General features: G+C 38.8%; 1 protein-coding gene across 1 annotated transcript in view; it reads left to right on the top strand.

Annotated features, from left to right (window-relative positions):
* LOC106081852 (uridine phosphorylase 1) overlaps nucleotides 1–17,815 on the top strand; it is a 113,281-nt gene that overhangs the window by 26,587 nt on the left and 68,879 nt on the right. Inside the window, exon 2 of the mRNA XM_059364145.1 lies at nucleotides 8,083–8,178. Coding sequence (XP_059220128.1) covers nucleotides 8,126–8,178 — 53 coding nt within the window. The 5' untranslated portion in view covers nucleotides 8,083–8,125. The remainder of the gene's footprint in view (nucleotides 1–8,082; nucleotides 8,179–17,815) is intronic.

The raw sequence follows: 17,815 nt of genomic DNA, 5'->3' as shown, positions 1-17,815 counted from the left end.
AACTTAAACATGTCCGCTCTCTTCCCCAATCCCTTTCGTCAAGCATCTTTAGTTTTTAAATGTTTTTCTACAGGCGGAAACTCGTTTGCATGAGTCAGTGGTAAGATATTGGAGTGGGTCGTAGGAAGTAGTCAATATTGATGGAATGATTTTTGTTTGTTTCTCTTTCGAGACGAGCTCAATGGTCGGAGATGCAAATGGAAAAGGTAGCAAAGATAGCAACACACACCAACCACTCTATGGGACGCGTTTCGTCTTGGGTTAGAAGACTTTTCAACCATATTAGGTATGATGGCTTCAAGGGCAGTGTTAAAAAAAAATGTTCACTTCACATGGGCGTAAAAGGCCCCCAATTTTTAAATCAAATCTATGCTGATGTCTCTTCCACTTATCCACTTTCCCAAGTTAAATGTACATTTTGGCACTGAAGTGTTCTTATAATCCACATTTTATCCATCAAGTGTGACGAAATTGAAAAATTATTACTATTTTTTTATAGTATGTAGCGCAAAGTTTAGTATGTCCGCATACAACGCTGACACAAGGGTTCAAATCCTGGAGGACCATCACCACCGAAGGATGGGGGTATATTCATTTTGTCATTTTGTTTGTAACTACTCGAAATATTCGTCTGAGACATTTTATGACGATCTAGCCATGTTCGTCTGTCTGTCCGTCCGTCCGTCCTTCTGTTTGACGAAAGCACGCTAACTTTCGAAGTAGTAAAGCTAGTCGCTTAAAATTTTGCACAAATAATTTTTATTAGTGTAGCTCGGTTGGGATTGTTAATGAGCCATATCGGGCCATATTTTGATATAGTTGCCATATAAACCGATCTGGGGTCTTGACTTCTTGAGCCACTAGAGGGCGCAATTCTTATCCGATTGGAATGAAATTTTGCACGACGTGTTTTGTTTTGATGTCCAACAAATGTGCTAAGTATGATTCAAATCGGTTTATAATCTGGTATTGCTGTCATATAAACCGATCAGGGATCTTGACTTCTTGAGCCTCTAGAGGGCGCAATTCTCATACGATTTGGCTGGAAAATAGCATGAGGTATTTTGTTCTGTCTTTCAATAACCGTGCTAAGTATGGCGCGAATCGGAACATAACCTGACATAGCTGTCATATAAACCGATCTGGGGTATTGACTTCTTGAGCCACTAGAGGGAGCAATTCTTATCCGATTTTGCTGAAATTTTACACGACGTGTTTTTCTATGACTTCCAACAAATGTGCTAAGTATGATTCAAATCGGTTTATAATCCGGTATTGCTGTCATATAAACCGATTTGGGATCTTGACTTCTTGAGCCAATAGAGGGCGCAATTCTCATCCGATTTGGCTGAAATTTTGCATAAGGTGTTTCGTTATGACTTCCAACAACTGTGTTAAGAACAGTTCAAATCGGTTCATAACCTGATATAGCTGCCATATAAACCGATCTGGCATTTTGACTTCTTGGGCCTCAAGAGGGCGTAATTATTATCCGATTTGGCTGAAGTTTTGTACAACGTCTTCTTCCATGACCTCCAACATACGTGTCGAATATGGTCTGAATCGGTCTTTTGCCTGATACAGTTCCCCTATAAACCGATCTCCCTATTTTACTTCTTGAGCCTCTACAAGGCCCAATTCTTATTCAATTTGGCTGAAATTTTACGCATAGTCCTCTACTGTGGTCTCCAACACTCAATTTAATAAGCATAGCAATTCTTTTCTTTTATCCTTTTTTTTGTCTAAAATGAGATACCGAGAAAGAACTCGATTAATGCGACCAATGGTGGAGGGTATATAAGATTCGGCCCGGCCGAACATAGCACGCTTTTACGTATTTTTTTTTTTGTTCATAATTTTTTACTTTTTTTGTTCCAATTTAAAATTTTTGTTTTACTTCATACGTAACCTTTAAATATCTAGAAAAAATGCGAAAAATGGGGCTGGGGCGGCCACCGGCACTTTGCCTTGATAATAGATAGATATCAAATTCGTTCTTTACTCCCAAATACCGTTGTTTTGAGCTTCATATTGCCATAATCAGAAATTAAGTTCAGTTTAAGCGGCGTTTTAGGGCGTACCCCCAAATACTTGGCTCCAAAATTAGATATCAAATTCGTTTTCTACTCTCAAATACCTTTCATTTAAGTCCCATATTGTCATAATGGGTCAATCAACCTATTTGAATTAATTTTGGAAAGAAAATCGCCACCTAGACTTGAACTCAAATCTTAATGTCATATTCGTAATCTACTCCCAAATACCTATCATTTGAGGCCCATATTGACATTGGAAATGGAAATTTGCCCACGAACATTCCATTATGAACTGGGGCAAACTTCTCACAAATCAATGAGTGCAGTCCGATTCAATTTTAAGCTCAATGATAAGGGACCTCCTTTTTATAGCCGAGTCCGAACGGCGTGCCGCAGAGCGAAATCCCTTTGGGGAGAAGTATTACATGGCAAAGTACCTCACAAATGTCGCCAGCACTAGGAGAGGATAACCACCACTGAAAAATGTTCAGATGTTCCTGCCAGGATTTGAATCCAGGCGTTCAGCGTCATAGGCGGACATGCTAACCTCTGTGCTACGATGGCCTCCATTGACATTAGCGCCCAATATGTCTGTTTGGGGGAATTTTAGGGTTGGGGCGGTCCGATAGGTACTTAGATCCAGAAATTTTAATACCATATTCGTATTCTATTTTCCAATACCTTTCATTTGATACCCATATTGTCCCGATCGGTCCACTTTTAATTTTGGGTGGTGTTTTTGGGTAAAGGGGGAGCGTCCGCTTCCTTTCAAAATCAACAAATTATAAAGCCTTTTTCTCCTTCCTGACCATATTCGTAATCTACTCCCGAATGCCTTTCATTTGAGTCCCATATTGTCATGATCGTCCAAAAAAACCTATTTTAGGGGGTTTTGGGGTTGGGGCGTTCTCTACTCCTGAATACCTTTCATTTGAGTCTCATATTGTGCCGGTCGGTCCACTTTTATTTTTGGGTAGTACTTTTGGGATAAGATAAATTTTCCAATTTAATTTTTTTTTTTACTTCATACGTAACCTTTAAATTTCTAGAAAAAACGCGACCCCTAATTTTCTCCCTATACATTCAAAGGACCATAAAATTGAAATTCCGATTGAAGATAAGTCAGGAACGTGAAATTCTCATACAACAAAGCAACTCATTCGGCTTGCAAACAAGCAAGACAAGACAGAGAAGAAAAAGGTCAAAAGTTATGCAGCCAATGAAAATAGAAACAAAAAACAAAGGAATGAGGCATGCATCATAGTCAAAGAGCCGTGAATTCATGAAAATGCCGAAAAAAATGTTTCAATGTCGTAACACAAACCCCCTTCTAATAGCAACACCCTATAATACAAGTTTTTCTTGTCATCAAACTTTATGAAATAGCCACAAGCCATAGAGCACGAACGTTACTTTAGCTTTCAGCTATCATTTTGCCAGACGTGCGATGGAATTATGGCAGCAGAGCAAACAAACTCTCTCACTTAGCTATTTTCATCAGTGTTTGCCATGGCACATATTTGGTTATTGAGTACCTTTTTCAGTTCGCAGGGATGGATTTGTTTGGTGTGTGCTTTCTACTACGTGCTGTGATGTGTGCTGTGAAAAGTTCAAGGTTGCCCAGGTGGTTAGTTCCACGTGTATGGATGGCTGAATGTTGCATAGGTGTGCATATGCTCTACGTTGAAAATAAAGAAAGAGTGAATGAGTTTGAGGGGGTCCATATAAATTTTTTGGCCTTCTTCAAAGCCCTTTGCATGGGTATGAGATAAAGCCGCCTTCAGGTTTCGTAACACCAATTTTGTATAGCCATGCTTGTGGCTATTTATTAACATCTAAGGAGTGCTTAAATAAATCACTTTAACAACTCCCCCATGATGACGTGGCGAATAGTAAATGCTAGATAGCAGCCCATTAAACTATCAAAGAAAAAAGCATTACAACGTTGTTTAGTAATGTTTGTTTGTTATCTGCTTAATGTCTCTGTAGGATGATCAATTGGCAAAGTTATTGACTTTAATTGATAACTCGTATGTAACTAATTTCGGTTTGGCCCAAAAACATTTAGGGGTTGTTGATAACACTGGTCAACATGACTTTAGTTTCCTCAGATTTTTTTATATTTTTCTAAAAGGCAATGGTTTTTACTTCACCATTTTTTGTTTTTATACCCACCACCATAGGATAGGGGGTATATTCATTTAGTCATTTCGTTAGCAACACAGTGAAATATCATTTTCCGAACCTACAAAGTATATATATTTCGGATCGTCGTAAAATTCTAAGACGATTTTACGATGTCCGGGTATCTGTCCGTCTGCCCGTCCGTCTGTTGTAATCACTCTACAGCCTTGAAAAATTGAGACATAGAGCTGAAATTCGGCACAGATACGTCTTTTTGATGCACGCTGGTTAAGTTCTTAAATACGGTCCAAATCGAACCATATTTGGATATAGCTGCTATGTAGACCACCGTAGCGCAGAGGTTAGCATGTCCGCCTATGACGCTGAACGCCTGGGTTCGAATTCTGGCGAGACCATAAGAAAAAATTTTCAGCGGTGGTTTTCCACTCCTAATGCTGGCAACATTTGTGAGGTACTTTGCCATATAAAACTTCTTTCCAAAGAGGTGTCCCACTGCGGCACGCCGTTTGGACTCGGAGGTCCCTTATCATTGAGCATAAACTTGCATCGGACTGCACTCATTGATATGTGAGAAGTTTGTCCCTGTCCCTTAGTGGAATGATCATGGGCAAAATTTGCATTTTTGCTATGTATACCGATTTTCCGATAAAGGATCTAACGGGTCTAAAGCTTCATTTTTCATCCGATTGTGCTGAAATTTGAAACAGTGAGTAGTTTTGGGCCTCCCGACATCTGACCCAAATATGGTTCAGATCGGACTATATTTTGATATAGCTGCCATATCGACCGATCTCCCGATAAAGAGTCTGAAGCCCATAAAAGCTTTATATTTTTATCCAATTTCACAGAAATTTTAAACAGTGAGTAGTTTTAGGCCATCCGCTATCCCACCCAAATATGGTAAAAATATGACTGTAATTAGATATAGCTGTCATTTAGACCGATATGCCGGTTAAGGGTTTGAAGCTTATAAACGCTTTATTTATTCCCCGATTTTGTTCAAATTTGAAAAACAAAAAAAAAAAAAATTCAACGGACCGTGTCCGTGCCGAATTTGGGTGTAAAAGTTATCCAATTTTCATCGGATTGTGACGAAAGGGTGTTTACATATACACCCGAGGTGGTGGGTCTCCAAAGTTCGGCCCGGCCGAACTTAATGCCTTTTTATTTGTTATACCCTCCACCATAAGATGGGGGGCATACTAATTTCGTCATTCTGTTTGTAACTACTCGAAATGTTCGTCTGAGACCCCATAAAGTATATATATTCTTGATCGTCGTGACATTTTATGTCGATCTAGCCATGTCCGTCCGTTCGTCCGTCTGTTTGTCGAAAGCACGCTTACTTCCGATGGAGTAAAGCTAGCCGCTTGAAATTTTGCACAAATACTTCCTATTAGTGTAGGTCAGCTGGTATTGTAAATGGGCCATATCGGTCCAAGTTTTGATATAGCTGTCATATAAACCGATCTTGGGTCTTGACTTCTTGAGCCTCTAGAGGGCGCAATTCTTATCCGATTTGAATGAATTTTGGCACGACGTGTTTTGTTATAATATCCAACAACTGTGCCAAGTATGGTTCAAATCAGTTCATAACCTGATATAGCTGTCATATAAACCGATCTTGGGTCTTGACTTCTTGAGCCTCTAGAGTGTACAAATATGACATTACAATTTGCATTCAAGTCTAGGTGGCGCTTTCCTCCTAAAGATACGTCAAATGGATGATTTGACCCATTATGACAATATGGGACTCAAATGAAAGGTATTTGAGAGTAGAAAACGAATTTGATATCCAATTTTGGAGCCAAGTGTTTTGGGGTACGCTCTAAACAACACCCTAAATTGTGAATAAAGAACAAACTTGATATCTATTTTCAGTGCAAAGTGCCGGTGGCCGCCCAAAACACCCTCCAAACGGTTCATATTTACCGGCCATGGCAATATGGGGCTCAAATTAAAGGGATTTGGAAGTGCAGCACGAATTTGATATCCTTATTTGAGTCAAAATGTCTGAGGTGCCATCCCTCCCCTAATGAGAACATTACCACCAGGAACCGAGAAGAGGCAAATTCTTGCACATCAATGAGTGTTTTCCGATTCAAGTTTGAACTCAATGATAAGAGCCCTTTTTTATAGCCGAATCCGAACGGCGTCCCTCCGTGCGACACTTCTTTGGGGAAAAATTTTTAAATGACCGTCCATGGCGTTCTACCTCGCAAATGTCGCCAACATTAAGAGGGGATAAACACCGCTTTGTCCAATGTTCCGCCAGGATTTGAACGCGCTCAGCGTCATAGGCTTCAATGGCACGAATTCAATAACCGCATTCAAGTGTCTCCACCCTAAAAAGGTATTAGAGAGTTAAAGAAGGCGCAGCGGAGCGGGCCCGGTTCGACTAGTCTTGTATAAAAATGAAAATCGAAACGCAAACTAATCATAGCCGAAATTCCAAAAAAAAAAATATAACCTGTTTGTCGATGTCGAACGGTTGCTTTTCGTTCGTCTGGGCTTCTTTTTACGATCTATTGGGTTGCCCAAAAAGTAATTGCGGATTTTTTAAAAGAAAGTAAATAAATGCATTTTTAATAAAACTTAGAATGAACTTTAATCAAATATACTTTTTTACACTTTTTTCTAAAGCAAGCTTAAAGTAACAGCTGGTAACTGACAGAAGAAAGAATGCAATTACAGAGTCACAATCTGTGAAAAAATTTGTCAACGCCGACTACATGAAAAATCCGCAATTACTTTTTGCGCAACCCAATTTATTCGTATATATAGACTGTTCTTAGTATTTTTTTTTTTTTTGATGAGTTGTTAGCTTTTTTGACTCTGATGACTCCATTTATACAATGAAATTCTTTCCTTGTTGCTCATATTGCAGTTAAAACAAACTCTTGAATTAGGCGAAAAAATTCTTTTCTTTTCTATAGAGGCCACCGTAGCGCACAGGTTACCATGTCCGCCTTTGACGTCGAACGCCTGGGTTCGAATCCTGGCGAGACCATATGAAAAAAATTTTCAGGGTTGGTTTTCCCCTCCTAATGCTGGCAACATTTGTGAGGTACTTTGCCATGTAAAATTTCTCTCTAAAGAGGGGTCGCACTGCGGCACGCCGTTCGGACTCGGCTATAAAAAGGAGCTTAAAAAAACTTGAATCGGACTGCACTCATTGATATGTGAGAAGTTTGCCCTGTTCCTTAGTGGAATGTTCATGGGCAAAATTTGCTCTTTGCTATATAGACAAACATGCTATAAAAATCGCATATCCCGGAAGCCAGTGGAGATATTGTATACCCCAAAAGGGTTTTTTTATAGGGATCAAGAAGGCAAAATCCGAGATCGGTTTATATGGAAGCTATATCAGGTTAGGAACGATTTAGACCATACTTAACATAATTGTTGGTAGTAATAAAACACTTGATGCAAAATTTCAGACAAATAGGATAAGAAATCCGCACTCTAGAAGCTAAGGAAGTCAAGATCCAGGATTGATTTATATGGCAGCTATATCATAACTTCAACCGATATAGCCCATTTACGATTTCCAACCGATCTACACCTATAGAAAGTATTTGTGCTAAATTTCACTCGCCTAGTTTTATTCCTTCGAAAATAAGCATTAGACAGATAGATAGACGGGCGGACATGGTGAAATCGAATTTGAATGACAAGAAGATCAAAAATAACTATACTTTGTTGGGTCTCAGATCAATATGTGTTACAAACGAAGTGACGAATATAATATACCCTCATCCTATGATGGAGGGAGGTTCACTTCATTCTGCATTTTAATAAGAAGATGCAAAAATTTTGCTATTTTTGTGATTTTTTAAAAATTTTAATTTTACTTAATCAAATATTTCTTAAATTTTTCTAAATTCTATTTTCTTTTCAGCTTCTTCATTCCAGGAAACTAATCTAGAATCATCATTTACAAAATGTCTTTACTGACCAGCAACAGTCACTCCATGTCCGAGGAAGAAATCGATGAGTAAGTACCTACCTAGCCACAACTACCTTTATGAAATCCAATAAAAAGTCCAACAATAAAATAATGAGCTTTTAAAAAAAATCCTTAATACTTTCTAAACTCTTTTTTAATATTATGCTGATTATGAAAAACTTTATTAAAAAAGTAAAAAATACAACAGGGAAGAAGAGAATTGTGGCGAAATTCTCAGAGCTATTAAGTGCCCTTTGCAAATAGCTTTTTGCATTCCAGCTTTGGTTAACCCAAAATTTCCATAGAAAGTTTCCTTTATACGTGTATGAGGCTTATGATTGTGAGCTGAGTACTCTTAAAATGTTTGAAAACTTTTTAATGCAAAAAATTTGTTTTTTTTTTCTCCCCTTCGAGCTGAGCCAAAAAGTTTGCACAAAACGCCAAAGCCAAAAAAAAGGAAATTTTCTGGCTGTTCAAGAAAAAGGTTTCGTTCGACACCTACAAAACACACTTTTCGCATTAATCGTTGGGAAACTTTCCTTTGGCAAAGAGAAGGTGAGAAAGAGATTACAACTGAAGAGAAAGGGGTATACTTGGGTCGTTTTCGTATTAAATAAAACGAAATTAACGGCTTGTCTTCACACCATTTGGAAATAACAAAAATGCAAAATTCTTTATTTGACATGCTACTTTGTATAAGCCTCCCTCCTCTGCCTCCCTTCTCTTAACCATCGAATCTGAACCAAAGCAAAGCAAAGGGATTCTTTTGCTCATTTTGTTCAGAAATATTTTGAAATTAATTCTGTTCTAAAATGGTTTCATGTTCTCAGTTTTGACATATGAAAAATGCCCTAAGTCCCCTTCCGTTCCCTTCCATTCCTTTGCCTCCCCGTTATGCTTAGGATGATTGAAATATAACACATTTACTTTGACGGCCATTTTAGTTCGTTTTGGCCATCCTTCACCATTCCCTCTTACCTACAACATGGGATTTATTTAAATTGAAATTAAAAGCCAAAACCCCACGTCTGTAATAGAGTTTGTTATAGCCTTACACAAAAAAAAATCCCTTGTAAGTTTGGCAAATTCAACCAACCACGTTCCAAAACGGCACATCCTTGGCATGGCCAAGCCATTGGCCACGGACATGTAGGTCGTTGGTTTTTACAAAACACGAACAGCACACCATTGGGTGTTGGGCAACAAGGAAGATCTACATTTTAATTTTAACAAATCAACAGCTTCCCGTTGACGCCTTAAAGTGCGAAACCAAAAACCACAACTAGCGCGTTCCAAAGCACAAACCCTCATCAAGTACAATTTATCCGAAACATGAACAATGCAAAAAGTTACACAGTGAAACAAATTTTTGTGTTTTTGCTGTTTGGTGAACAATTTTATGATATTACTTTCTTCACATATCTCTGTGGAACACAAGTTATAATAAAATAAGTAAAAGGGTGCTAAGTTGGACTGGGCCGAATGGATGGCATTTGTCAAGTTCTTTGAATGACTTTTTCAAATATACAGCATCAGCCAAAATCTAAGCACCACCTCAGTACTATTTTTAGTAACACCTCGAAATATTGATCTAGGACACCATAAAGTATGTATATTCTTGATAGTCTCGACATCCTGATGTCCGTCCGTCCGTCTGTTGAAATCACGATAGCGGTCGAACGCGTAAAGCTACCCGCTTGAAATCTTGGACAGATTTTTAGTATTGATGTAGGTCGTTGGCCCATTTGTAAGGGCAATATCGGTTCAGATTTAGATATAGCTCCCCTATAAACCGATCTCACGATTTGACTACTTGTGCTCCGGGAAGCTAAAATTTTTGTCCGTTCTGGCTGAAATTTTGCGCATAGTGTTTTGTTATGACTTAGAACAGCTGTGCTCTGTACTGTTTTAATTGGTCAAGGACCTGATATAGCTCCCATATAAACCGATCTCCCGATTTGACTCCTTGAGCCCATAAAAGCCACAATTTCCATCCGAATCGGCCCGGCCGAAATTAGCACGCTTTTACTTGTTTAACATTTTTATACCTTCCACCATAGGATGTATACTAATTTCGTCATTCTGTTTGTAACTACTCGAAATATTCGTCTGAGACCCCATAAAGTATATATATTCTTGATCGTCGCGACATTTTATGTCGATCTAGCCATGTCCGTCCGTCTGTCTGTCCAAAGCACGCTAACTTCCGAAGGAGTAAAGCTAACCGCTTGAAATTTTGCACAAGTACTTCTTATTATTATTGTAGGTCGGTTGGTATTGTAAATGGTCCATATCGGTTCATGTTTTGATATAGCTGTCATATAAACCGATCTTGGGTCTTGACTTCTTGAGCCTCTAGAGTGCGCAATTCTAATCCGATTGGAATGAAATTTTGCAAGACGTGTTTTGTTATGATATCCAATAACTATGCCAAGTATGGTTCAAATCGGTCCATAACCTGATATAGCTGTCATATGAACCGATCTTGGGTCTTTACTTCTTGAGCCTCTAGAGGGCGCAATTATTATCCGATTGGATTGAAATTTTGCACGAAGTATTTTGTTTTGATATCCAATAACTGTGCCATCGGTTCAAATCGGTTCATAACTTGATATATTTGACATATAAACCGATCTGGGATCTTGACTTGTGGAGCCTCTAGAGGGCGCAATTCTTATCCGATTTGAATGAAATCTTGCATGACGTATTTTATTATGACTTTCAGCAACTGTGCCAAATAAGCTTCAAATCGGTTCATAACCTAATATAGCTGCCATATAAAGCGATCTTGGGTCTCGACTTCTTGGACCTCTAGAGGGCGCAATTCTTATTCGATTTGAATGAAATTTTCCACGATGTGTTTTGTTATGATATGCAACAACTGTGTTAAGTATGGTTCAAATCGGTCAAAAATCTGATATAGCTGCCATATAAACCAATCTTGGGTCCTGACTTCTTGAGCCTCTAGTGGGCGCCATTCTTATCCGATTTGAATGAAACTTTGCATGACATATTTTATTATGACTTTCAACAACTGTGCCAAATAAGGTTCAAATCGGTTCATAACCTAATATAGCTGCCATATAAACCGATCTGGGATCTTGATTTCTTGAGCCTCTAGAGGGCGCAATTATTGTCCGATTAAAATGAATTTTTGCATAAAGTATTTTATTATGATATCTAACAACTGTACCAAGTATGGTCCAAATCAGTCCAAAACCTGATATAGCTGCCATATAAACCGATCTTGGGACTTGACTTCTTGGGCCTCTAGAGGGCGCAATTCTTTTCCGATTTGAATGAAATTTTGCAGGACGTGTTTCGCTATGACTTCCAACAACTGTTGCTAAGTGTGGTTCAAATCGGTGAATAACCTGATATAGCTGCCATATGAACCGATCTTGGGTCTTGACTTTTTGAGCCTCTACGTCTCCAACATATAATATAATTGTGGTCCGAACCGGAATATATTTTTATATTGCTCGAATAGCAGAGCAAATCTTTTCTTTTATTCTTTTTGCCTAAGAAGAGATGCCGGGAAATGAACTCGACAAATGCGATCCATGGTGGAGGGTATATATGATTTGGCTCAGCCGAACTTAGCACGCTTTACCTAGATTTAATATAATTTTTTTGTTAAAAAATTTTTGATATTTTGTTCGGAGTCGGAGTTGATGTAATTTTTTTGACACCGACTCCAGGGAAAATTGCTCGACTTCGACTCCGCAGCCTTGATTGCGACCTGTACTTTCTTTCTACGCAAATTAAAATGGACAGCCCGATGGACAGACATAGCTGAATCGAAACAGAAAGTGATTCAGAATCGAGATCGTTACGATTTTCAATGGGTCGGTCTCTCTTCCTTCTGGATGTCAAAAACAAATGCAAATTTGCCGGTGAACAATTCATTAGGGAACAGGGGCACAATTTTCACATATCGATCAATGAGTGCCGTCCGATTTAAGTTTAAGCTCAGTGATAAGGGACCTCCGTTTTATAGACGATGAGAAGTTTTTACATGGCATAGTACCTCACAAATGTCGCCATCATTGGGAAGGGATAACCTCTGTGTTACGGTGCCCATCGTTCTAAGACCCTGCACTAAGTTATTATAGCATGCACCATAGTAGTGGTGCAGGGTATACAAATATGCCAGAGTGGGTGCGCTGAAGAAAGCCATTGTACGGGAATGTACAAAAAATACCGTAGCGCAGAGGTTAGCATGTCCGCCTATGACGCTGATCGTCTGGGTTCGAATCCTGGCGAGACCATCAGAAGAATTTTCAGCGGTGGTTTTCCCCTCCTAATGCTGGCAACATTTGTGGGGTACTATGCCATGTAAAACTTCTCTCCAAAGAGGTGTCGCATTGCGGTATGCCGTTCGGACTGGGCTATAAAATCGAGGCCCCTTATCATTGAGCTTAGACTTGAATCAGACTGCACTCATTGATATGTGAGAAGTTAGGGGAATGTTCATGGGCAAAATTTGCAATTTTACCAAAAATACCGGCAGAATACATTTGTGCAGCTTGTAACTCGTTTTTTGACTGACTCAAGTCAAGTCCTTCTGAAACTTAGATAACTTTCACACATTTTTGTCGTGTTAATCAATAAAAAAATGTTGTCACACAAAATATGTGGTTATACGAATTGGTTACACTTTGGTTCAGCTACCTTGTATTCGGTTTGGCGGTATCACAGCTCAGTTCGTCAAATTGAAAGAAAATCGGTCCATTTATGGGCGAAAGACCTTAAATCATAAGATCGGTGTATATGCCAGCTATGGTCCTTTCCACTTAAGGATGTTGGTACTTCTTACTCTAACCTTCAATTCAATCCCCATATTCTCTTTCATCCTAAGTTTTGATGAGGCATTTGAAAGAAAAACGAGATTTCCGGATCAAAAATGGTTCTATTGTTTTTCAAAGTCCAGCATGATTTATACACTGATGCCCAGGCTAGAAACCTGGCTTCTACATCAGAAGCCATCCCAATCGTCTTCTCAGGGCCGAAACTGAGGCCCTGCAACCAACCTTCAATCCATTCTCCTTCGTTCTCAGTCACTCCTTCAGAAGTGCTGCCTCATCCTTTGTTCGTCGATGTCGATGGGCTTTAAGTCTAAAATTGTCGTCATCGTCTTCATGGTTCTCATAGCCACGGTCCCTAGCTAAGACTGAGGCTCCCATAAAAACCTATCTTCGAATTTAAGATCTTCAGCCTCAGGAAACCGCCTTTTTCATTCAAATTGGGTGAAATTTTGAACGCGGTGTACTGTTACCGTGCCAAGTACGTTTCAAATCGGTCTATAATTTGATATAGCTCCCATATAATCCAATCTCCCGATTTTAAAACTTGGGCACCTAGAAGCCGCGATTGTTTTTCAAATTGCTTAAACATTTGCAGTGCTCTGTTACCTCTTCTGAACAATCGTGTCAAGTGCTATCCAAATCAGTCGATATCCTGATGTAGCTTCCATGTTAATCGATCTCCCTTATAGAGACTTAAACCGCTGGAAGCCAAAATTGTTATCCGAGAGACTGAAATGTTGCTCCCTGATTCGACTTTAATCACTTATTTACCAAATTTGACTTTTTTTCCCATTGAGCTTAAACTTGAATTGCATTGTTGTATGAAAAGTTTGCTCCCGTTCCTTAATAGAATGTTCATTGGCAAGTCTGCATTTACATTGACTTTTATTCTCCATGTAAGTTTCCGTCATGATTTGGCATCCCTCTAAATCAACCGGAAATTGATTTGAATTCTGAGTTAAAATAAGTTTTCCCTTTCCGCTTAATGGGAACTTTTGTAATCGGTGTTTAGTGTATTTTAGGATAGCAGACTTAACCTGCCTTTCATCTCTTTGTTATTTTTGTTAAGGTGATGAGTGATGATGCCTTTTCAATGAAATAAAAGTGTGATGGTGCTGTCGGAAAATGTTCTTTTTTATGAGGAAAAGGCTGTTGCTTAGGTTATCACTGGCACCTTAACCCAACACAAATTTTGCTTATGGCTTTAAAAGCTTTTGCCAGGAAGGAAGGAATGTCAAAAAAAAAAACTACTTAAAATCTGTTCTGGGACTAGTTAATAAAATATCCCAGAATGGGCCACAAAAATGATGCGTTTAATGGATTATATTAACCGTTCCATTTTATTTTCCTCATTTCCTCTTTTTATGGCAAATTGTAACATTTCATTTCATAGAAGAATTAAAATGAAAATAAAAAGGATGTGAAAGAATTCCAGAGACTTTGAATCCATCGTTCAGAATAATTGCAAAAGAAAATCGAAACTAACAAAAAAAAGGGTTCTGAGCAAGAGTTAAGTCCTGCAGGGCAGACTTTTACAAAAACAGAATGACGAAGTTTGTATACTGTCCATGCCAGTAAACACGGACAAATATTGTTTGCATCATTTGTTACGCCAAGCTGGTCTGTAGCGACTGTAGGATATGGCAACAAAATGAACAAACTTAGCCGGATAGTTTAACAAGTATTGTGATTCTGCTAAGAGATCTAGCAAGGGAAGGTTATATCGAACAAGTAAAAAGGCGTTAAGTTCGGCCGGGCCGAATTTTGGATACTCCCCCCTCGGGTATATATGTGAACCACCTTTCGTCACAATCCGGTGAGAAATGCATACCTTATGCTCCATAGCACCTATATCGAAATATGTTCCGACTTGGACCAAATACTAATAAGTACAAGTCATTGTTTAATTGTCTATAACAAAATATTGGTCTTTTTAGTAGCTATATCTAAAAATAAACCGATCTGAACCACATACGACACTAATGTCGAAAAGCCTAACATAAGTCACTGTATCAAATTACAGTGGAATCGGATTATAAATGCGCCTTTTATGGCCCCAAAACCTTAAATCGAGAGATCGGTCTACGTGGCAGCTATATCCTAATCAGAACCGACCTGAGCCAAATTGACGAAGAATGTCAAAGGGTCTAACACAACTCACTGTCCTAAATTTCGGCGACATCGGACAATAAATGCGCCTTCTATGGGCGCAAGACCTTAAATCGAGATATCGGTCTATATAGCAGCTATATTTAAATCAGGGCCGATCTCAGCCAAATTGAAAAGGATGTCGACTGGTTCAACGCAACTCACTGTTCCGAATTTCAGCAAAATCGGATAATAAATGTGGCTTTTATGGGCTTAAGTCCCTAAATCGGCGGATCGGTCTATATGCCAGCTATATCCAACTCTTGACCGATGTGAGCCAAATTGACAAAGAATGTCGAAGGGCCCAACACAACTTACTTTCTCAAATTTTGACGACATCGAACAATAAATGCGCCTTTTATAGGCCCAAAACCTTAAATCGAGAGATCGGTCTATATGGCAGCTATATCCACATCAAGACCGATCTGAGCCAAATTGAAAAAGGATGTCGATTGGCCTAACACAACTCACTGTCCCAAATTTCAGCAAAATCGGATCAAAAATGTGGCTTTTATGAGCTTAAGACCCTAAATCGGCGGATCGGTCTACATGACACCTATATCCAAATCTTGGCCGATGTGGCCCAAATTGAAGAAGAATGTCGAAGGGCCCAACACAACCCACTGTCCCAAATTTAGGCGACATCGGACAACAAATGCGCCTTTTATGGGGCCATGGCTTTAAATCGAGAGATCGGTCTATATAGCAGCTACATCCAAATCTGGACCGATGTGGGACAAATTGAAAAAGGATGTCGAGTGGCCTAACACAACTCACTGTACCAAATTTCAGCAAAATGGGATAATAAATGTGGCTTTTGTGGGCTTAAGACCCTAAATCGGCGGATCGGTCTATATAGTAGCTATATTAAAATCTGGACCGATCTGAGCCAAATTAACGAAGGATATCGAAGGGCCTAACACAACTCACTTCCCCAAATTTCAGCAAAATCGGATAATTAATGTGTCTTTTATGGGCTTAAGACCCTAAATCGGCGGATTGGTCTATATGGTAGCTATATTAAAATCTGGACCGATCTGAGCCAAATTGCCGAAGAATGTCGAAGGGTCTAACACAACTCACTTTCCCAAATTTCAGCAAAATCGGGTAATAAATGTGGCTTTTATGGGCCTAAGACTCAAAATCAGAGAATCAGTCTATATGGCAGTTATAACCAAATCTGAACCGATCCGGGCAAAATTAACGAAGGATATCGAAGGGCCTAACACAACTCACTGTCGCAAATTTCAACAAAATCAGATAATAAATGTGGCTTTTATGGGCCCAAGCTCCTAAATCGGAGGATCGGTCTATATGACAGCTATATCCAAATCTGGACCGATCTGGGTTAAATTGAAGAAGAATATTGAAGGGGCTAACAGAACTCACTGTCCCAAATTTTAGCAAAATCGGATAATAAATGTGGCTTTTATGGGCTTAAGACTCTAATTCGGGGATCAGTCTATATGAGAGGTATATCCACATCTTGACCGATCTGGGCCAAATTGAAGAGAGACCTCGTGTGGCCTAACACAGCACATTGTCCCAAATTTAAATGTGTCTTTTATGGGCCTAAAAAGCCACATATGGCTTTTATGGGCCTAGGACCCTAAATCGGCGGATCGGTCTATATGGGGACTATATCAAGATATAGTCCGATGTAGCCCATCTTCGAATTTAACCTGCTTATGGACAAAAAAAGAATCTGTGCAAAGTTCCAGCTCAATATCTCTATTTTTAAAGACTGTAACGTGATTTCAACAGACAGACGGACAGGGCTAGATCTCCTTAGATTTTTACGCTGAACATAGGTTCGGAAATGGATATTTCGATGTGTTGCAAAGGGAATGGCAAAATTAATATACCCCCATCCTTCGGTGATGGGTATAAAAAAGCACCACCTGATTTGAAATGTATCGAACATTAACCCACTTTTTCCAAACGATTTTGAGACAACTTTGCCTTTTTGGTTCTTAGGAGCTGGAAAAGCTCTTTGCAAAATATTTTGAAAATCAATTCACGCTTAAAGATTACCCTCCATATAAATGTCCCCTTGATAGAAATTTTTCTTTAAGAATTTTGCCAAAATTTCCATCAAATTGTACATAAAATACAATATTTAAAAAATATTTAGAAAATTTTCAAAAATTACGTAGGAAGATTTTTTTTTTTTAATGAATAGGCAAAGCATAACCATTTTGTTTGCTGGGTTTTTGTATTTATTTAAATTTGGTCCCCAAATGATTATGTTGTGTCACATTTGTGTGCACAAAATGATTGAATTGGATGGCGGAGAAAATGACAATGGAAATTCGAACATAAATCAAAATGTCAATTTTTCGTAGTAAAGTACACATATCACACTCCACCACCTCCCCTCACTGTTGTCTAAATGGATGTAATGCATGAAACACTTCAATGAAGCAAAGCCCTTCAGAGGCGCTCGATTGTGTGTAACATGAAACAGCAGATGAGGCGAGTGTTTCTTTGACGATAACAAGTACCGCGTAGGCCTATTAGGCAGCCCTTTATGTAAAAATATTGAATTTCAATATAATTGATGTGAGTTTGAAGGCAATGGCCTTCCAATATCATCACCATCGGCAGCGGTGGCATTGTAAATTGAATACTCAGCCAATCTGCATTTAGAGTAAATTGGATTTTTGTTTAATTAACTCAATTTATTTATAGAAGTAAGAACAATAACAAGCAATCTGACGAAAATGCGG

This window comes from Stomoxys calcitrans, chromosome 2 (assembly GCF_963082655.1).
Source record: "Stomoxys calcitrans chromosome 2, idStoCalc2.1, whole genome shotgun sequence".
NCBI classification, from domain to species: Eukaryota; Metazoa; Arthropoda; class Insecta; order Diptera; family Muscidae; genus Stomoxys; species Stomoxys calcitrans.
The sequence above is the reverse complement of the archived record's forward strand: the minus strand, read 5'-3'. Positions and strand labels throughout refer to the sequence as shown.